Raw genomic sequence first — 22,799 nt, 5'->3', positions numbered from 1 at the left:
CAATAAGCAGTCAAATTTATACGGCTTCAAAAATATGTATAGAAATGATGATATGGTAAAAATACTCACTTGCCTGAAAACTAAGACAAGGCCTTCAGGTGTCGTGGCATCCATAGGTTCCATGTTTTTTGAGGGGCTAGTAGACACCAAGGCAGGATTATGTGGTTTAGATAGTTAACGAGCAAGATCAGAGCTAGCCGAGTACCACAGCAATCACCGGCCCTATGTGGAGTCGGCTGAACTCCTGAGCCTATGACCCACAACAACCCATTCTATCAAAGATAAAGCTATCATTTGGCATTAATGGATAAGGGAAGTCTTCTAGTCTAGCAGATAAGAAAAATATATTTTTTTTCATGCATTTAGGGTGAATATATCTGCAAAGCAATTTCGCTCGATTCGCAGAATTAAAAAAGTTCTAGTACCTTATAGGGAGTGATCTCCGGTATGATCGCAAGGCGAACGACCGAGCTTTCCGCAGGTCTCATGTGATTGTATGCTTTCTTAACTTTCAGTTTAACTTGCTCAATAGATGGTTGTTTTTTTTGGAGGCATCTTAAATACTCCTTAGTATTATGACTAGTGTTGAGCATTCCGATACCGCAAGTATCGGGTATCGGCCGATACTTGCGGGTATCGGAATTCCGATACCGAGATCCGATACTTTTGTGGTATCGGGTATCGGTATCGAAACAACATTAATGTGTAAAATACAACATTAATGTGTAAAATAAAGAATTAAAATAAAAAATATTGCTATACTCACCTCTCCGACGCAGCCTGGACCTCACCGAGGGAACCGGGAGCCTTCTTTGCTTAAAATGCGCGCTTTTCCTTCCTTCCGTGACGTCACAGCTTCTGATTGGTCGCGTGCCGCCCATGTGGCCGCGACGCGACCAATCACAGCAAGCCGTGACGTAATTTTCAGGTCCTTCTAGGCATTCTGTATTTTAAAATTACGTTTCGGCTTTGTGATTGGTCGCGTCGCGGTCACATGGGCGACGCGACCAATCACAAGCCGTGACGTCACGGGAGGCAGGAGACGCGCGCATTTTAAAATGCGCGCGTGTCCAGCCTCCCGTGACGTCACGGCTTGTGATTGGTCGCGTCGCCCATGTGGCCGCGACGCGACCAATCACAAGCCAGAACGTAATTTTAAAATCCTGAAGGACCTGAAATTACGTCACAGCTTGCTGTGATTGGTTGCGTCGCGGCCACATGGGCGATGCGACCAATCACAAGCCGTGACGTCACGGGAGGCTGGACACGCGCGCATTTTAAAATGCGCGCGTCTCCTGCCTCCCGTGACGTCACGGCTTGTGATTGGTCGCGTCGCCCATGTGACCGCGACGCGACCAATCACAAAGCCGGAACGTAATTTTAAAATACTGAATGCCTAGAAGGACCTGAAAATTACGTCACGGCTTGCTGTGATTGGTCGCGTCGCGGCCACATGGGCGGCACGCGACCAATCAGAAGCCGTGACGTCACGGAAGGAAAAGCGCGCATTTTAAGCAAAGAAGGCTCCCGGTTCCCTCGGTAAGGTGCAGGCTGCGTCGGAGAGGTGAGTATAGCAATATTTTTTATTTTAATTCTTTATTTTACACATTAATATGGTTCCCAGGGCCTGAAGGAGAGTTTCCTCTCCTTCAGACACTGGGAACCATCAGGGATACCGTCCGATACTTGAGTCCCATTGACTTGTATTGGTATCGGGTATCGGATTGGATCCGATACTTTGCCGGTATCGGCCGATACTTTCCGATACCGATACTTTCAAGTATCGGACGGTATCGCTCAACACTAATTATGACCCTTAGTAATATATATCAGCAAATGTGTGTCCTGAGGGATCTCAAATCTCAGTTACGAAAACTACCTCACAGACTGTTCTACTTGTCCATAGCAACCAATCGGAGACTCGACTTTCACTTTACCTCAGCAGCTTCAATGCTGACAACTGCACTCTGGTTACTAAAGGCAATCTGTGTTGAACGCTGAGGCGAGCAGACACTAATGAAGCTATTCGTGAATTTTAGAAGTTTAAAAGAATCGTGGAAATGTAAAGAGCATCCAATCTTTCTAAAAAAACAAACAAATGGATATTTCGAGGCAACCAACACCCAAGTGAACAGGATTCACAATTTGCAAGCACGTCGGCAAATAACAGAAGAACTTTGAAAAATATCGGGTTGAGTGTTTGACAATTTCATCACTCGCAATATGCAAAACTTACAAAAAGAATGTAAAATTATTTTAGACGCCAGATCGAGGTGTAGGATTTAAAATGCTGTAAAGATATTTACATTGATTCCTCAACAATTATTGACAAGTCATTTGAAATCACCTGTCCCACTGGGTCTGTTTTTCGACTTTAAGGGTATGTGCACACGCTGCGGATTACTCTGCGGATTTTTCCAGACCGATTTTGGTAAATCCGCAGGTAAACCGCACCGCGGATTTCCTGCGAAATTACCCCGATTTTTTTTGTGGATCTTGCGTGGATTCCACCTGCAAATTCCTATTATGGAGCAGGTGTAAACCGCTGCGTAATCCGCACAAAAAATTGACATGCTGCGGAATAAATAACGCTCCGTTTCCGTACGTTTATTTTCCGCAGCATGTGCACTGCGGATTTGGTTTTCCATAGATTTACATGGTACGGTATACTCAGGGAAAACTGCTGCAAATCCGCAGTGGCCAATCCGCTGCGAATCTGCAGTAAAATCCGCAATCTGTGTACATACCCTTAGTTGTTGAACAAAAAGGCCTACATTTTTTTGCGGCTTTATGGACATTTGCCATGGCATAGCTATAAACACATCTTACACGTGCAATGAAAAATATATGGAGAAGCATCTACAGTGTACAATGGTATTTTATTGTAAAGAATGAGGAAGCTGGATATGTTGCAACACATTTAAAGGAAACCTGTCAGCAGGATTCTGCTCAGTAACCTACAGACAGTGTCAGGTTGGCGCCGTTATACTGATTAAAGCGCCCGCTCTGAGCGAGTCATTGCACTGGCTGCCCATTTGTTATAGGATTACGGTAATTTAAACTGCTTGTTCTCACCCACAAAGCTCTCCACAGTGTGGCACACCCCCCTACATCTCCTCCCTCATTTCTGTTTATCGACCTACCCGTTCGTTACGCTCTGCAAGTGATTTTTGACTAACCTCTGTACTAATCTGTACCTCCCACTCACAGCTCCAAGACTTCTCCCCGGTCGCGCCAATCCTCTGGAATGCTCTCCCCCCAAGAATTAGGATTATCCACAATTTACACAGTTCTAGGCACTCCCTAAAAACACGTTTGGTACCTCATGCAGCCTATATCTATCCCCCACTCCCTGAAGATGGCTGGACCATCAGTGTAAATAAGCCCCTGTACTTTGTCGTCCCACCGCCACCACCACCTCATTGTAGATTGTAAGCTATCACGAGCAGGGTTGTCTTATTTTGCTTTAATTATTGTATTATCGCTAATGTTATTACTCATAACTTGTGTATGAACTGGTAAACTGTAAAGCGCTGCGGAATATGTTGGCGCTATATAAATAGAGATTATTACTACTGTATTTTTTCGGACTATAAGACGTACCCCCACATTTTCAGAAGGAAAATGGGGGGAAAAAAATGAATGTGTCAAATGGGGGTCCCTCTTACAGTCCTGAATTCAGCTTACCCTTGGGGATGACAATCAGCGCTGGTGGAGCGGAGTCAAAGGGGGTGTTTGGTGATATGACCGAGACTGGTGCAGCAGGTTCGGCAGTGCTCGCTGGTGCAGGGGCTCCGGCGACATTTTGTGAAAGCCCGAAGCCCCTGCACTTCCATTGCCTTGATGCTATGGCCTCCGGGAAAATGGCCGCCGGAGGAGGCACATGCGCAGATAGAGATCTCGGCAACAAGATCAATCTGCGCATGCACCGCCAGAGGTGGCCATTTTCCTGGAGGCCACAGTATCAAAGCAATGGAAGTGTGGGGGCTTCGGGCTTTCACAAACTGTCACCGGAGCCCCCGCACCACCAAGAAACCTGCCGCACCGGGATGGGAGATAATCGCCCTGCAGCTTCAGACCACCGGAACAATTCCGACTATAAGACGCATCCCCGTTTTCCCCAAAAAAATTTGGGGGGTCTTCATGTGGTGACCTGATTATGTATTCATAATTAAGACTACTGACAGGTCACTGATCCCTCAGTGACCTGCCCCCTAGTTAAAGGGAACCTTCCACCCCCAAAATGGAAGTTGAGCTGAGCCCACTGGCATCAGGGGCTTATCTACAGCATTCTGGAATAGGTTATATTATACTCACCCAGGAGCAGTCCCGCTGCGGTCCAGTCCGATGGGCGTCACGGTCCGGGGCCTACCATCTTCATAGGATGACATCCTCTTCTTGCCTTCACTCTGCGGCTACCGCTCAGGCGTACTTTCTCTGCCCTGTTGAGGGCAGAGGAAAGTACTGCAGTGCGCAGGTGCTGGGCCTCTCTGACCTTTCCCGGCGCCTGCGCACTGCAGTACATTGCTCTGCCCTCAACAGGGCAGACAAAGTACACCTGAGCGGTAGCCGCAGAGTGAAGGCAAGAAGAGGATGTCATCCTATGAAGATGGTAGGCCCCGGACCGTGACGCCCATCGGACTGGACCGAAGCGGGACTGCCCCTGGGTGAGTATAATATAACCTATTCCAGAATGCTGTAGATAAGCCCCTGATGCCAGTGGGCTCAGCTCAACTTCCATTTTGGGGGTGGAAGGTTCCCTTTAACTGTTTTCAGACCCTATATTTGAGCCATTTCACTACAGCCATCTTTGATATTACCTTATTTCTTAATCAGACTGGTGCAGCATTGCGGAGTATATATTTTCACTGCGCCCAGTGCTGTCACAGTGGTGACCACACAGTTTTTATTTTCTCTAAGTCGGCACTTATTTACCAATACATTGCCGCTAATCTTCAGTTGTCTTTTCTACCTCATGTACCTTTTGTCTATATACTTTATATGTGCAATAAATTTATACATTTTTATCAATACCCCGTTTTTCTCCTCATTGGTATTTTTGGCAATTAATATATTATTGGTAGTTATTTATATATGATAAATTCTCATAGCAGTGATTTTGCCCATATCCAATGGGATTTTTGTTTGGTCCTATGTATATAGCTTTAGGGGTATGGTCCCAAGTAGCTATGGTGACCACATTGTAGGTTCTTAGGGCAGACAAAGTACGCCTGCGCCGGAGCTGCGGCGTGAAGACAAGAAGAGGACGTGATCGTAAAGAAGATGGGAGGCCCCAGACCGGACCGAAACGCCCATCGGATCGGACCGCCCACGTGAGTATAATCTAGCCTCTTTTTTTCATCTTTCAGGATACATCAGGGGCTTATCTACAGCATTTCAGAATGCTGTAGATAAGCCCCTGATGCCGGTGGGCTTAGCTCAACTTCCATTTTGGGGGTGACAAGTTCCCTTTAACATATCTATTATATCTTGGAAAAAAACAAAGAAACCTGCTCTGAAGCATGATCGCAAATGTAGTGACTTATATACACATTTGTTTGATGTAATCCTGAAGTTCCTAAAAAAAAAAAGTTTGAAAATGCCGGAATCTGCGCAGTAGCAGTTATTGGTGACCTGACAGCTGCTACTGCGCAGGTGATACCATCTTGCTAGATAAAAAATATACATCTTGGAGGAGGCACCGCCTCAGCAGTAGCAGCTATCACGTCATAGTTGCTACTGAGCAGGTGTCGGCGGTGCCATTTTCAAACAGATTTATTTTAAATTAGGAACTTTAGGATTACATCAAACAAATTTGTATATAATTGATTAAATATGTGATCATGCTGTAGTGCAGGTGCCACTGGCAGCTGCCTGCAAAAGGTTTTTTTTCCCAAGATATATATTATTCATTATGTAAACCAGGGGGCAGAAGCCATACACATGAATACCTTCAGAGCACCACATGAAGACCCCCCAAACACACACACAGCGCCGTCCTGGAGCACGAGCATATCATTAACTCAAAAATGAAAGATTAAACAACAACCACAAGACAGGTTTCATCACCAGGTATCATTTGAATCAGTATAAAGGCGCCAACCTGACACTGTCTGTAAGTTACTGTGCACAAGGTTCCCCTTTAACAGTTTCCGGCGATGGAACATGGGGGGGGGGGGGGGAAGATTGCTCATTTTCATTTGGTGCGTCTACTCTAATTGGAAAACATTGAAAAAAGTAGTTGATGCTGTGGTTAAAGATTGTGCTAAGCGTGTAGTATGTGGAACAAAATAAAGGACTACAATATTGAAGAATACAAAGAATGGTCTGAAACATATGAAGAAACATGCTAAATAAATCACGAAGGCAGTGTGGGCAATATGGAGACCAACGCCATCACTGAAATGTTTTTGAGATCGTAGAAGCACAGAGCGCTTTATGAAAAGTACATTGGAGACAGGGACAGCAAAACGTTTAGAAGAATTTTAAATGCAAATCTGTTTGAAGATGAAGCTACTGTGATGAAAAAAGAATGTGTCGGCCACGTAGACAAAAAGGATGGGCTTGAGACTTTGCAATGTGAAAAAAATTAACAAAAAGGTATCGGTGGCAGAGACGATGGAAAGTTAACATATAAAGTTATTAGTGAACTCACTAAGTATTATGGCTTGGCTATTCGCAGACTTCATCGACGACAGAAATATGGGCCTCGTATATCAAAAGCCCCACCGATGATAAACCGCAACATGACAACTGCCGACCGGGTAAAGAGAGCTGGGGCAAGGGGTGTAAAGCTGAAGGTACACTCACAATTTCCATCACAATAAACCACCTCTTACGGCGAAGGTATTGGTGGTAAGAAAGCCAATTTATGAAGAGCTGTCATTGGATGATTGGCTGGAACATTGTGTTGGAGTAGAAACGCAAAATAACAAATCGCTCAACTCACCCATTTGGACTTTTGCACCAAAACATCTTCATTCGGGTGCAAAGATTGTGAACATAGCTATGTACTTGGGCAAGGGATTTGCCAATTCTTAAAGTAATAGTTGTGAAGGGAATGACTATTGGACAGCAAGCTGAAATGTAGGCACACACTCAGGATGAGGCTTGTTAAATCGCTCAGAGTAGCGTTCGTCTGACTCTGCTCAGGATGGCAGATCTCATCGCAGAAAAGAGAGAGCAGCTCTGCAGGCATTTTATTAGCACGAGGAAAAAAATCACTCTATGGTCCCGAAATAGCTGATTGATCATAAGCAAAAGAGACACTGTGTAATCAGTACGAAACTTCAATACGTTATTCTTTAAACCACTTTTTTCAAATCTGTGGCCAGCATATCTCAAGAACCAAGTGCCTATCTCGTGTATAAGAATCAAGTCAAAATTTTATTTTTTTGTAATGTTGAAAGGCCTCCAAATTGTGCCAAAAATCAACACAGTATTTTCAGCATGGTGCCATTATTTTCATTTTCATTGTTTTTAATTCTGCTACCGGAGATAGTGACAATTACAGTAATAAAGAATCTCTTTGTATTTTTGTTTCAGAAGACAAAGTACAACAGCTAGGATTGTGGCCACCATTCACCCGTTGTTTTGTTTACTTCACTGCATTTTTACAGTACTTATTTATACTCTTTTCGCTATATAAAAATTTTTAAGCATACTTAAAGGGAACCTGTCACCACGTTTTTGGAAGATGGGATAAAAATAGCGTTAAATAGGGGCAGAGGTGGGCGTTACATTAGTGTGTGTGTTATGCGTTTATTACCCACCTAAGTTGCCGAAATAACTTTGCAAAGTCTCCGTTTTCGCCTGTCAATCAGGCTGGTCAGGTCACATGGGCGTGGTGTCTTCACCCAGATTTGGCGTAGTTTTCCGTTGGTGGCGTAGTGGTGTGCGCATGCCCAAAGTCCGGAATCCTCTTCCAGGGGATTTAAAATAGCGCGGTGTTCGTTATTGCATTGGTGATCGGTGGGCGCGGCCATCTTCCTTTGGCCGCGCGTGCGCAGAAGCGGCGCTCTGCTGGCCGCGGCTTCAGGAAAATGGCCGCGGGATGCCGCGCGTGCGCAGATGGATATCGCGGCGGCCATTTTCCTGAAGCCGCGGCCAGCAGAGCGCCGCTTCTGCGCACGCGCGGCCAAAGGAAGATGGCCGCGCCCACCGATCACCAATGCAATAACGAACACCGCGCTATTTTAAATCCCCTGGAAGAGGATTCCGGACTTTGGGCATGCGCACACCACTACGCCACCAACGGAAAACTACGCCAAATCTGGGGGAAGACAACGCCCATGCGACCTGACCAGCCTGATTGACAGGCGAAAACGGAGACTTTGCAAAGTTATTTCGGCAACTTAGGTGGGTAATAAACGCATAACACACACACTAATGTAACGCCCACCTCTGCCCCTATTTAACGCTATTTTTATCCCATCTTCCAAAAACGTGGTGACAGGTTCCCTTTAAAACATTTGTAAATATGTTGAAAAAGACCCTATCCCAAGAATCCTTATACTTTTTCCACATTGCAAAAATAGCATAAAGATTGGGTGTCTAGACTAGACGACCCCCTTATTTAAGTTGTTGCTTCTTGATAAAGGGGTCATGGCGCGATTGTGCGAACCATGGCCCTTTCATTCTGCTGATCAGTTGGAATCACTATAGATCATACAATGAGGGTCTATGCCAAAGATAATCCAGCAAATGAAAAGCCTGGTAAGTGCTATTATGGTACGTTCACAAAGCGTTTTCATTTCACTGAAAGTGTCTTTACTGTGTGGGACTCATGGCAGTTCAAAATGCAAAATTTGCTGCTGAAATCTGAGGGTCAGTGATTCCATTGCACACACAGTTGAATGTGCTTACAGGAAAACTGACGTGTAAAAGAAAAAAAAAAAAACACTCTATAGTGCTACTGAGAACATACCCGGAGAGTAATGCAAATGCAGAATATTAACAAATATTATTTGCATCATGGGAAATATCTATTCATGCATACATTTTTTTTCCCCTCAGATGAGCGAAGGGTTAAAAAAAGATGAAATTAAACGTATAAACCTTTAGACATCACATGTAATTTGAAAATTGGCCAAACAAAATCATGTCCTCAACAAACCATACGATCAAATGCTGCACCTACCCAGGCCTTACTCAGACAGAAAGGACAAAAGCCATTACCTGGAGGCTTCTGTTTGTGAGCGATTCATCCAATGCGGTGGCCAACTCCACTGCTCGTTTCTCACTAGAAGGGTCCAGATAATACATCATTTTGGCAGCTGTAAAATGGAGGAAAAAAAGAAAACATCTATATTAATATGACTCAAACATGGACACAAATTATCCATTCTTAACCATTAAGCAACTGCTGCTTACATGTATGACAGATGAGCACCATCACTAGATGGAGTGCAAAATGTTAAATCCCGCTGTTAGGTGTGATATCTCCAGTTAGAAGGTGTCCACGATGGCTGGTGTCAGTTCATAGCCCAAGATCTTAAGGAACTCCACTCAGTTACTGCTGGGCGCCTGTACAGAATTTTTAGAGACTCTAGTGACTGGATCAGTGCCAGGCGAGTGGCACAACACTAATGTGGTGTCCATTTTCAAAAAGGTCTTTAGCGGCCATCTCTTATCTCAGTAATGGGAGAGTCTGTCTTCTTTGGATACAAATTTTACCTCAGAAGGAGGTTTTTGATAGTGACCATTCAATTCTCGCAGAGAAAGAAGTACGTTTCTCTGATCAGATATATTACAAATCGTGATGAGCGAATATACTCGTTACTCGAGATTTCTCGAGCATGCTCGGGGGTCCTCCGAGTATTTTTTAGTGCTCGGAGATTTAGTTTTTCTTGACGCAGCTGAATGATTTACATCTTTTAGCCAGCATAAGTACATGTGGGGATTCCCTAGCAACCAGGCAACCCCCACATGTACTTATGCTGGCTAACAGATGTAAATCATTCAGCTGCGGCAAGAAAAACTAAATCTCCGAGCACTAAAAAATACTTGGGAGGACCCCCGAGCATGCTCGAGAAATCTCGAGTAATGAGTATATTCGCTCATCACTAATTACAAAGTTGCTTAGTTTCACATGTACTATTGATTTATGAAATAAAAATGAACACAACAGTTACCTCTTTTATCCATTATGGGAAAAATGTCCAAAGGACTTCTATACAGGAGTATGTGATGGAAGGGAACATTATACATGATGACCAGGATGGGTTTACTAAGGAAAGAAGTTTAACCCGGTTCATTTTTATGAAGAAGTGAGTACAAGCCTGGATAGAGGGGTAGCTCTGGATATAGCGTTTTCAAACTTTGCTAAGGCGTTTGAGACTGCCACAGAGACTCCTAATGGGTCAATTAAGGGTTATAGGCTTAAAAAGTAAGGTTTGTAATTGGATCATAAAATGACTCAAACACTGCACCCAACAAGTTGTGGTGAATGAGTGCTACTTTGAATGGTCTCTGGTAGCAAGTGATGTACCCCAAAGTACAGTGCTGGGTCCGCTATTATTTAACTGATTTATTAATGATGCAGAAGACTGGATTAATAATATTGTTTCTATTTTTGCAGCCATGTAATATAGTGCAATATGTGGAAAATGTTCATAAGCAGGCTGAGTTCAAACTGAGTGTTTGGGCATCCACTTGGCATATGTAAAGCTATGCACCTAGGTACTAATAATATGTTGGCATCATATGTTCTAGTGTGGACTAAAACTAGGAAGGTCAGGACTCCGAGCCGTGCGGACGCGTGTGGGGTGAGCTCCTCAGGGCTCACTAAACTAACCCGGTAACTGCCATCAACCGGCTGAAAACACCGGAACCACGCAGCTTTATTACCTGCTCTGCTGAGCGATCGTTCCTCAGGGGTCCCAGTGGTGCTGCACTCCCGCACGGAACGCCATTACCGTCCATCGGCCGGAGCAAGGAGCCGGAGTGCCGCTCCGACCGAGCGGCAGAAGAAGAGGAGACAGTAGCGCCAACGCCGCGGTCGGCGCTGCAGACCCAGGCGCACCCGAGGAAGGTCTGGGTGAGTGAGGGAGCGACGGCAGAGCGGGAGGGAGACTATATAACTGCAGCGGCGGACATCTTGATCCCCGCGTGCCCAGGAGACAGACAGGACGTGGGTGGCCCTGGGCGCCGGTGTAGTTCCCCCGCTCCCCTCCTCCTGTGTCTCCGCACACTTATTCCACCTGCCGCGGCCTTATCTACCTGCTGAGGGGGACCTGGACTCTAGCAGAGCTGCGGGACCTTTGGAGCGCTCTCCTTCTCTGGGGACTCCTTTTTTGGCGCCAAACGCCACCATCTTGCAGCCCAGCAGTCTTTGAGGCAGTGACCTATTTTTTCTTGCTGAGACATAATATCACCGTTGCTGCGTGGCTTCTGGGAGGCTTCAGGGCACTTCTCTACATTGGGTGGGGGTTGCATTGGGGGAGGGAGACCTGCTGATGGGGGATAAGGTAGCTTGATGTGCCCCCCCCCCGCGACCATTTATATCTCTATAAAGTCCACTTACATATGGGCAAATCCAAAAAGCAGGCCGGACAGTCTCTGGCTAATAAAGTGATCGCAGAAGAAATGGATCGCTTTCTTACTACAAAAAATCCACAACGCAATACCAGGTCCATGTCTTCCAAGACCCCCGGGGAATGTTCCTCTTCTCAGGACTCTTTAGCTTCACACAGCTCGCCTGATAGAGCAGCGGAAGATGGGGACGATACTCCTGAATTATCAGATGACTTAACTATTCACGATATTGGTAAATTTATCAGAACCCTCCCCACTAAAAATGACCTGGAATAATTCGCCCGCAGAATTGAAAACTCTTATAAGAAAGAACTGCAGGTCCTAAAATCAGAATTCACCTCTAGGGTGGAGGATGTGGAGAAATCCCAGGAACTCATCTTGCAGGAACTACAGACCCACAGAGAGGTGATTACTAGCCAAGCCATGAGATTGGAAGATATGGTAACTGGACTGGAGGACCTGGAGAACCGTAACAGACGGAACAACATTAGAATCCGTGGCCTCCCGGAATCTGTGAGCCCTTCCGAGCTGGACGCAACGGTACAAAAACTTTTTCTTGAGATTTTAAATGAAAGTGGAGAGGGTTCCATAGAATTTGACCGGATCCACAGAGCGCTGGGGCCTAAACCATCATCTGAGCTAAGGCCCAGAGATGTCATCTGCAGAATACATTATTATAAAGTTAAAGAATCCATCATGTCTGCAGCCAGACAAAAGGGTACCATCACCTTTCACGGAACCCAGATCCTAATACTTTCGGACCTGTCTAGACGGACTTTGCAGTTGAGAAGGGCCTTGAGACCAATTCTATCTCTTCTAAAGGAAAAAGACATTCCTTATAAGTGGGGATTCCCATTTCAGCTGATAGCTTTCAAGGGAGGGAAAACAGCAATTTTTCGCAACTTGGGTGATTTGGCTACCTTCTTGGGAACCTTTGAACTACCCTTAATGGATCTCCCGGATTGGCCGAGATCCCCTCAGCTCCCTGACATCCCACCGAGGTGGCTGAAGGCCCAGCACGCTAAACAGCACAAGAAAAATGGCTCCGCTTCTTGCCAGACCTGAGGGGGTTCTCCTATTCTTCCCTGTTGTTCCCTGAGCTTAATAACCTGCATACATATTCCCCGATGGGTTTCCTTGACCCGGTATACGTCGGGTTTGCCCGTGTTTAACAATATGAGCAATCTTCAACCATGTGGACTGCATGACCTGTGTTCTATTACAGATTAGGTGGTTTAATTACCCCTGCTACAGTTTGCATTTTTAGTTAGATCTTAAAGTTAATTTTTAATGGGGTAAGATGTTGAATAATTTTGACAGTCATTAACCAATGTTTTCTTCAATGGTCATTACTTGCTTAGGCCGCGGGGGTGGCTGCGGGGGGCCGGACCTCGCCCTCGGCTGTTTTTCACCCCAAATGGTGTGTCTGGTGGTCTCATGTTTCACCACCATGTCACGACTTTTGTTTAAAGATGTATATATAATATGCACTAAATTTCTCCTTGTTTCTCTTCTAAACCTGTTTGTTTTCTGTTCTTTCCCTGCCTCTTTACTGTTTTTTTCCCAATCCTTTTCTCTGTTCCCAACTCCGGATGTGCATATGATAATCCGAGGAATCCGGTGTCCGTTCTCAACTAATCAATTATTCAAACAACGCCTTGATTATGGCTGGAGTTAAATTTTGTTCCCTTAATGCCAAGGGGTTAAACATTCTGGAAAAAAGAAAGCAGATCCTTTACTCCAATCATAAGCAACGTGTCTTGGTCCTGTTACTCCAGGAGACGCACTTTAAGTCCGGTGTGACCCCTGAGTGCTCATCTTTTTATTACCCGAAGTGGTACCATAGCACAAACCCTCATGCCAAGTCCAGGGGGGTCTCGGTGGGTTTTCATAAGTCCTTCCTTCCAGAGGTTCTCGACTCAGTTATTGATACGGAGGGGAGATATATCTTCTTGAAGTTGGCTTGGAGATCTCGTGAATTAATTTTGGCGAATGTCTATTTCCCTAACCAGGACCAGCAGAAATTTGGCTATTCGTGCAAAAAGCTATTGGAGAAGTTTGCGGGTGATTCGCCGATCATTCTCGGAGGTGACTTTAACCTTCCGATGAATCCTCTGGTCGACGTGTCGACGGGTAAGTCCTCTTACTCTCTGTCCTCCATTAAAAAAGGAAGAAAGCAGATGAGCGATCTCCGCTTGGTTGACGTGTGGAGGGCTCTCCATCCGGATGAGAGGGATTATAGCTTTTAATTCACGGGTACATTCCACTTACAGAAGGATCGACTACTTTTTTGTATCCCACTCCTTGCTGGATCTGGGGGTGGGGGCGGAGGTGGGGTCGGTGTTGTGGTCTGACCATGCCCCCATTTATTTCTCAATACAATTAGACCCCTCTGCAAAAACTAGGTTCTCTTGGCGACTAAACGAGAATTTATTACAAGACCCGATATGCGTTTCAGAGATTAAACGATCTGTCGAGGGTTTTGTGGTGGACCATGCTGAGGACCCCACATCTCCTTCAGTTAAGTGGGAGGCCCTAAAGAGTGTTCTGAGGGGTGTCCTTATCTCACAGGGTGCCCACCTTAAGAAGATTCGCATTGCGGAGATAGCTGACCTCTCCTCCCAGATTTCTAAACTCGAGACACAACATAGGCAGGACCTCTCCCCGCTCACCCTGGCTAGTCTATCTACAGCTAGGTAAAAGCTTCTCAATATTAGATCAGAAACCCCGCTGCCTTAGGGAGAGGACTAGGAGCCGTTTCTACCATCTAAGTAATAAAAGTGGCAAATTTCTAGCGAGGGCTCTAAACCCACGGGGTCCGCAAACATTTATACCCTCCATTAGAAATGCCAAGGGTAAACTTGCCCATTGTACACGAGATATAATATCCAGCTTCTACGACTATTATAATTTCCTATATAACATAAAGAGTCACTAAAGGGACCTCCCGGCCTGCTCACTTCATGATAAAATCAAAACCTATATACAACTAACCAAGTTGCCCGTGGTTCCAGAGGAGATATTGGCGAGCCTGGAGGAAGACTTCTCCTTGGAGGAGGTTACCTCTGTAATTGGGGACCAGAAATTGGGTAAGAGTCCTGGCCCTGATGGTTACACAGCGGGATTCTACAAACAGTTCGCAGATCTATTACGCGCCCCATTTTTAGCGGCATGTAATTTTGTGGCATCAGGGGGATCTTTTTCTCCACAAGCCTTGACAGCCCATATAACGGTTATCCCGAAGCCAGAGAAAGACCCCTCGCTCTGTAGCAGCTATCGCCCTATCTCACTCATCAATGTTGATGTGAAGATATATGCCAAAATGATCGCTAAAAGAATGGGGGGGGTCTCTTGCCCCGCTTGATTAATCAGGACCAGGTGGGTTTTGTTCCAGGGAGGGAGGCAAGGGACAACACCATAAGGCCTATCTCCCTGATAGACAGAGCGAACAGGACGGGGGATCCCATGTGCATATTTTCAGTCGACGCCGAAAAGGCTTTCGACAGGGTGGGGTGGGAGTTCCTGCACCGAACTTTGGAGGGTATTGGATTGGGAACGAGAGCTCTGAGGAGCATTATGGCCCTCTACGAATCACCCTCTGCACAGATTAAAGTCAATGGCGCCTTTTCAGATCCCTTGCTTATTCGAAACGGCACGAGACAGGGGTGCCCTCTCTCCCCCTTGCTTTATGTACTGACTATGGAACACTTGGCCAATGCGATCCGTAATAATCCATCTATAAAAGGGGTGAAGATCCTCTCAGAGGAGCACAGGCTGGCACTTTTTGCTGACGATGTGCTCATGTTTATTACCTCCCCCATAACCACTTTGCCAAATATCCTATCGGAACTGAATCGCTTTGGTCAACTGAGTAATTTTAAAATTAACTCTCATAAATCCGAACTATTAAATGTATCTTTGCCACCCTCTCTTGCCTCCCAGTTACACTCTTTCCCGTTTAAATGGCGTGCGGATTCTCTCAGATACCTAGGCATTAACCTAACTTCGAAAACGTCTCAGCTATTCGAGGCCAACCATAAAATAGCCCTCCGTAAAGCAGAGCTTGACCTGGAGAGATGGAACAAATTGCACTTATCCTGGCTTGGGAGGATTAACACTATAAAGATGGACCTTCTACCACGCCTCCTTTATTTTTTCCAGACTATTCCAATGGTGTTACCCGCTTCCTTTTTCTCCAGGCTCAAGACAATAATCACAAGATATGTGTGGTCGGGTAGGCGCCCTCGCTTGTCGTATCAGCTATTGAGCAGACCTAAACAAAAAGGAGGATTGAGTCTTCCCAATTTCCTATTCTACAACTATGCCTCTCTCGGAACATGCCTTCTGGATCTTTATCACCAGATTCATAAAAAAAAAAATGGGTGGATCTAGAATCAGGGATGTTAACTAACAATCCCAAGGCAAGCATTTGGCGGAGGGGTGGGGGATCGGGGGGAGGGTCTGCCCTATCTCACAAGAAATTTGATCCTCTTTGTTAAATATAACAACCAAAAGCTAAACATCTCGTCCATACCAGGCCCCCTGACTCCGATTTCTGACAATCCGGACTTCCCGGCGGGTCTAGATAAGGTTGTGTTCCTACATAAACACAGGGATAGCCATCCAATAGTACATGACTATATAACCCAATCCGGTATTAAGTCCGTGCAGTCCCTTTTTGGAGAGTCGGGTCCTCCCCCTGGCTCGTGGTTCTTCTATGAACAAATTAAAAGCTATATTACTAAAATATCCAAACAGGTAGATCTGTTTAGACCTCTTACTCCCTTTAAGTTGGCTTGCCTGGATGGAGACCCTCCAACGCGTACGGTTTCGTTCCTTTATAAAATGTTTCAAGAGCTCTGGATGTCTACGTCTGATCCTCCGGCTTTCTTCTCAAGATGGGAAAACGATTTGCATAAACCATTAACAATGGAGGACAGGGATAAGAGTCTCCTCTTCACGTTCCGATCTTCATTGTGTGCAGACTTTCAAGAGAGGAGTTATAGACTGTTGACTCGCTGGTATAGATGTCCAGATAGTATTCACGTTATGTTCCCCTCTACTCCAGACACATGTTGGAGATGTTGGAAGGAGAAGGGTTCATATGCTCATATCTGGTGGTTCTGCCCACCCATCAGGGGATTCTGGGAGGCTGTTTTTGCTCTGTTCAACGGACTGTCCATCCATAGGGTCTGTCCTGCGATGGAGGTGGCTCTGCTGTCTATTTGTGATCTCTCTATAGCCAAATATAAGAAAAGCCTTCTTAGACATTTCTTAACAGCTGCACGCAATCTAATACCTCGTTATTGGAAACAATCAAACTTCCCTTCTAAATCTGAATTTGTGGCGGAACTAAACCACCTCCTCCGTATGGAGCAGTTGGTTGGTCAGGATACCGGAACCTCGGATAAAGTTTTGAGAGTCTGGACCCCCTGGTTGGTGTTCAGGGAAACTGAGGAGCTTAATGTCTGGCTTGGTTGATCTACTAGAGTACTATCGGGTTTGCGCATGGTGCCCATTTTAGGTAGTGGAACACACTTAATTCTAACTAGCAACCGAGATGGACGAAACGCCGGAGACCTTGTCCTTTTTCCCCACCCCTTTTTCTCTTCTTCTTTTTCCTCCCCTCTTTTTCCTTTAACTTTCTATTTCTTTCATTAATCATAATGTTGGTTTAATCATACCAAAGTTCATATAATGGGACATCCTGGTTACTCTTATCCCAGCATTAACAAACCTTAATCAATAGAGCGGGCCCTGGAGAATTAGACCTATAGTGGTCAGGACTTGCCCATGGCTTTAGACCACTTCATAGTCGACGGGAAGACGTACCCAGGCCCGCCTTCTAGAATGTGATCACTGTTCGAGGACTCTCCTCTATAAAGTTTTTAAGATAGCGTTCTATATATTCAAGGAGACAAAGAAGCCTTTTCGCAGATTGTTTTGAATACTTTATTATTCTTTTATGTATCACAATACTTGATTATGCTGGGAGTACTTGTTATGTTCCTGACTGCTATTACTTTGTCTAGTAAAGTTCTGTTATATGCAAATTCTTTCAATAAACTTGATTTACACAAAAAACTAGGAAGGTCACTTGTAATGAAGGATCTGGGTATACTTGTAGATCAGACTAAAGAACAGCATCTAATGCCAATCAGCAGCTTCTAAGGCCAACAGAAAATTTTCAGATATCGAGGCATGGAGTTTTGGGACAGGGATGTAATACCACTACTTTAACCCCTTCACCCCCAAGGGTGGTTTGCACGTTAATGACCAGGCCAATTTTTACAATTCTGACCACTGTCCCTTTATGAGGTTATAACTCTGGAACGCTTCAACGGATCCCGGTGATTCTGACATTATTTTCTCGTGACATATTGTACTTCATGATAGTGCTAAAATTTCTTTGATATTACCTGTGTTTATTTGTGAAAAAAAACGGAAATTTGGCAAAAATTTCGCAATTTTCCAACTTTTAATTTTTATGCAATTAAATCACAGAGATATGTCACACACAATACTTAATAAGTAACATTTCCCACATGTCTACTTTACATCAGCACAATTTTGAAACCAAAATTGTTTTTTGTTAGGGAGTTATAAGGGTTAAAAGTTGACCAGCAATTTCTCATTTTTACAACACCATTTTTTTTTTAGGGACCACATCTCATTTGAAGTCATTTTGAGGGGTCTATATGATAGAAAATACTCAAGTGTGACACCATTCTAAAAACTGCACCCCTCAAGGTGCTCAAAACCACATTCAAGAAGTTTATTAACCCTTCAGGTGTTTCACAGGAATTTTTGGAATGTTTAAATAAAAATGAACATTTTACTTTTTTTCACAAAAAATTTACTTCAGCTCCAATTTGTTTTATTTTATAAGGGTAACAGGAGAAAATGGACCCCAAAAGATGTTGTACAATTTGTCCTGAGTACGCCGATACCCCATATGTGGGGGTAAACCACTGTTTGGGCGCATGACAGAGCTCGGAAGCGAAGGAGCGCCATTTGACTTTTCAATGCAAAATTTACTGGAATTGAGAAGGGACGCCATGTTGCGTTTGGAGAGCCCCTGATGTGCCTAAACATTGAAACCCCCCACAAGTGACACCATTTTGGAAAGTAGACCCCCTAAGGAACTTATCTAGAGGTTTGGTGAGCACTTTGACCCACCAAGTGCTTCACAGAAGTTTATAATGCAGAGCCGTAAAAATAAAACAAAAATTTTTTTCCCACAAAAATTATTTTTTAGCCCCCAGTTTTGTATTTTCCTGAAGGTAACAGGAGAAATTGGACCCCAAAAGTTGTTGTCCAATTTGTCCTGAGTACGCTGATACCCCATATGTAGGGGGGAACCACCGTTTGGGCGCATGGGAGGGCTCGGAAGGGATGGAGCGCCATTTGGAATGCAGACTTAGATGGAATGGTCTGCAGGCGTCACATTGCGTTTGCAGAGCCCCTAATGTAACTAAACAGTAGAAACCCCCCACAAGTGACACAATATTGGAAACTAAACCCCCCAAGGAACTTATCTAGTTGTGTTGTGAGAACTTTGAACCCCCAAGTGTTTCACTACAGTTTATAACGCAGAGCCGTGAAAATAAAAAAAAAAATTTTTCCACAAAAATTGTTTTTTAGCCCCCAGTTTTGTATTTTCCCAAGGGTAACAGGAGAAATTGGACCCCAAAAGTTGTTCTGCAATGTGTCCTGAGTACGCTGATATGTTGGGGTAAACCCCTGTTTGGGCGCACGGGAGAGAGCTCGGAAGGGAAGGAGCACTGTTCTACGTTGAAAAAGTAAAATTGGCTGGAATTGAGATCGGACGCCATGTCGCGTTTGGAGAGCCCCTGATGTGCCTAAACAGTGGAAACCCCCCAATTATAAATGAAACCCTAATCCAAACACACCCCTAACCCTAATCCCAACGGTAACCCTAACCACACCCCTAACCCTGACACACCCCTATTCCCAACCGTAAATGTAATCCAAACCCTAACCCTAACTTTAGCCCCAACCCTAATGGTAGCCTTAACCCTAGCCCCAACCCTAACCCTAACCCTAACGGGAAAATGGAAATAAATACATTTTTTACATTTTTTACTTTTTCCCTAACTAAGGGGGTGATGAAGGGGGGTTTGATTTACTTTTATAGCGGGTTTTTTAGCGGATTTTTATGATTGGCAGCCGTCACACACTGAAAGACGCTTTTTATTGCAAAAAATAATTTTTCCATATTTGAGTCCACAGAGTCATGTGAGGTCTTGTTTTTGCGGGACGAGTTGACGTTTTTATTGATAACATGTTCGGGCACGGGAAATTTTTTGATCGCTTTTTATTCCGATTTTTGTGAGGCAGAATGACCAAAAACCAGCTATTCATGAATTTCTTTTGGGGGAGGCGTTTATACCGTTCCGCGTTTGGTAAAATTGATAAAGCAGTTTTATTTCTTCAGGTCAGTACCATTACAGCGATACCTCATTTATATCATTTTTTTATGTTTTGGCGCTTTTATACAATAAAAACTTTTATAGAAAAAAATAATTATTTTTGCATCGCTTTATTCTGAGGACTATAACTTTTTTATTTTTTCGCTGATGATGCTGGATGGCGGCTCGTTTTTTGCGGGACAAGATGACGTTTTCAGCGGTACCATGGTTATTTTTATCCGTCTTTTTGATCGCGTGTTATTCCACTTTTTGTTTGGCGGTATGAGAATAAAGCGTTGTTTTTTGCCTCTTTTTTTACGGTGTTAACTGAAGGGGTTAACTAGTGATATAGTTTTATAGGTGGGGTCGTTGCAGACGCGGCGATGCTAAATATGTGTACTTTTATTGTTTGATTTTTTTTTATTTAGATAAAGAAATGTTTTTATGGGAATATTATTTTTTTTTTTTCTTATTTAGGAATTTTTTTTATTATTTTTTTTTTTTTTTTACACATGTGGAATTTTTTTTTTTTTTTACTTTTTTTTTACTTTGTCCCAAGGGGGGACATCACAGATAGCTGATCTGACAGTTTACACAGCACTGTCAGATCACCGATCTGAGTTCCAGCGCTGCAGGCTTACCAGCGCCTGCTCTGAGCAGGCACTTGGTAAGCCACCTCCCTCCCTGCAGGACCCGGATGCAGCGGCCATTTTGGATCCGGGCCTGCTGCAGGGAGGAGAGGAAAGAGACCCTCGCAGCAACGCGATCACATCGCGTTGCTCCGGGGGTCTCAGGGAAGCCCGCAGGGAGCCCCCTCCCTGCGCGATGCTTCCCTGTACCGCCGGCACACTGCGATTATGTTTGATCGCGGTGTACCGGGGGTTAATGTGCCGGGGTTGGTCCGTGACCGCTCCTGGCACATAGTGCCGGATGTCAGCTGTGATAGGCAGCTGACACCCGGCCGCGGTCCCCCCGTGAGTGCGGCCGATCGCGCTGGACGTACTATTCTGTCCTTGGGAATTAGGGCCCACCACACGTTCCCGACGCTAGCGTTGTCTCCGCCGCACAACGGGGGCAGCGGATGCATTTTTCCAGCGCATCCGCTGCCCCATTGTGAGGTGCGGGGAAGCGCGGGGAGGTGGGGGCGGAGTTCCGGCCGCGCATGCGCGGTCGGAAAAAGCGGACCGTCGTGAGCAAAAAACGTTACATGTAGCGTTTTTTGCTCCCGACGGTCCGCCACTGCACGACGCATCCGTTGCGCGACGGGTGCGACGTGTGGCAATCCGTCACAATGCGTCGCTTAATGTTAATCAATGGCGAAAAAACGCATCCTGCAAACACTTTTGCAGGATGCGTTTTTTCGGCAAAACGACGCATTGTGACGGAATGCAGTTCACGCTAGTGTGAAAGTAGCCTAAGAGAATTGCATATATTTAGTCTTTAGAACAGAAGTCTAAAGGTACCTTCACACGAAGCGACGCTGCAGCGATAGCGACAACGATGCCGATCGCTGCAGCGTCGCTGTTTCATCGCTGGAGAGCTGTCACACAGACCGCTCTCCAGCGACCAACGATGCCGAGGTCCCCGGGTAACCAGGGTAAACATCGGGTTGCTAAGCGCAGGGCTGCGCTTAGTAACCCGATGTTTACCCTGGTTACCAGCGTAAAAGTAAAAAAACCAAACAGTACATGCTCACCTGCGCGTCCCCCAGCGTCTGCTTCCTGACACTGACTGAGCTCCGGCCCTAACAGCACAGCGGTGACGTCACCGCTGTGCTTTCACTTTCACTTTAGGGCCGGTGCTCAGTAAGTGTCAGGAAGCAGACGCTGGGGGACGCGCAGGTGAGCATGTATTGTTTGTTTTTTTTACTTTTACGCTGGTAACCAGGGTAAACATCGGGTTACTGAGCGCGGCCCTGCGCTTGGTAACCCGATGTTTACCCTGGTTACCAGTGTAAAACATCGCTGGTATCGTTGCTTTTGCTTTCAAACACAACGATACACAGCGATCGGACGACCAAATAAAGTTCTGGACTTTATTCAGCGACATCACAGCAGGATCCTGATCGCTGCTGCGTGTCAAACGAAACGATATCGCTAGCCAGGACGCTGCAACGTCACGGATCGCTAGCGATGTCGTTTCGTGTGAAGGTACCTTTAGGAGATTTGTGGTATCCCAGGATCCGTTCTACTGCTGCTGAATGAGACAGTTGTCGTCGTGTGGCAGTAGATTTGTTCCAGTGTGTGAAAATTAGTTTGGGCACTGAGTTAGAAGATTGTATTACACAGCATTGTATAGGGACGATTCATGTGCTTTGCTGCCATCTACTGGCCAATGTGTATATGAAAGTTAAAGGAAACCTGTCACACCCCAACCCCCCCCCCCCCCCCCCCCAGTCTTTTCAAACTAAAAGAGCCACCTTGTGCAGCAGTAATGCTGCATTCTGACAAGGTGGCTCTTTTAGTTCTGGGTGCTGTAACTAGAGAAATAATCAGTTTTTTAATTTGTCAGAAATACCTGGTCTTCTGTCGAGGAGGCAGGCATTTCCCCCCTGCAGCAGACGCCACACAGCCGTCACTCAAATCTTCTTGGCCCGGGCGCCACCTCCTCAGCGCTGTTTTGAAAATAGCCGGCACCTGCGCTCTTTTTTCCTGCCTGGTGCAGGCGCAGTGAGTGCTGCCCGTCTTTCCTCATATGCAGTCTCGGTGACTGCGCCTGTGCGGCCGCCCTGCTTGTGAATCCCAGCCCCGCAGTGACTTATGATTTATTCACATTACTGCTGCACAAGGTGGCTCTTTCAGTTTGAAACGACTGGGGGGGGTGACAGGTTCC

The 22,799-nt window shown here is 45.3% G+C and overlaps 1 protein-coding gene across 3 annotated transcripts in view; it reads right to left on the bottom strand.

The window, feature by feature from the left end:
• NAA15 (N-alpha-acetyltransferase 15, NatA auxiliary subunit) overlaps nt 1–22,799 on the bottom strand; it is a 95,189-nt gene that overhangs the window by 4,433 nt on the left and 67,957 nt on the right. For 2 of the 3 annotated variants that reach the window (XM_077279191.1, XM_077279192.1), the window contains exon 19: nt 9,178–9,275. In XM_077279191.1, coding sequence (XP_077135306.1) covers nt 9,178–9,275 — 98 coding nt within the window. Of the gene's footprint in view, nt 1–7,481; nt 7,676–8,469; nt 9,276–22,799 lie in introns of those variants that run through there. The other variant, XR_013219872.1, reaches the window with a different exon arrangement.

Source organism: Ranitomeya variabilis, chromosome 1 (genome assembly GCF_051348905.1).
Source record: "Ranitomeya variabilis isolate aRanVar5 chromosome 1, aRanVar5.hap1, whole genome shotgun sequence".
Classification (NCBI taxonomy): domain Eukaryota; kingdom Metazoa; phylum Chordata; class Amphibia; order Anura; family Dendrobatidae; genus Ranitomeya; species Ranitomeya variabilis.
The sequence above is the reverse complement of the archived record's forward strand: the minus strand, read 5'-3'. Positions and strand labels throughout refer to the sequence as shown.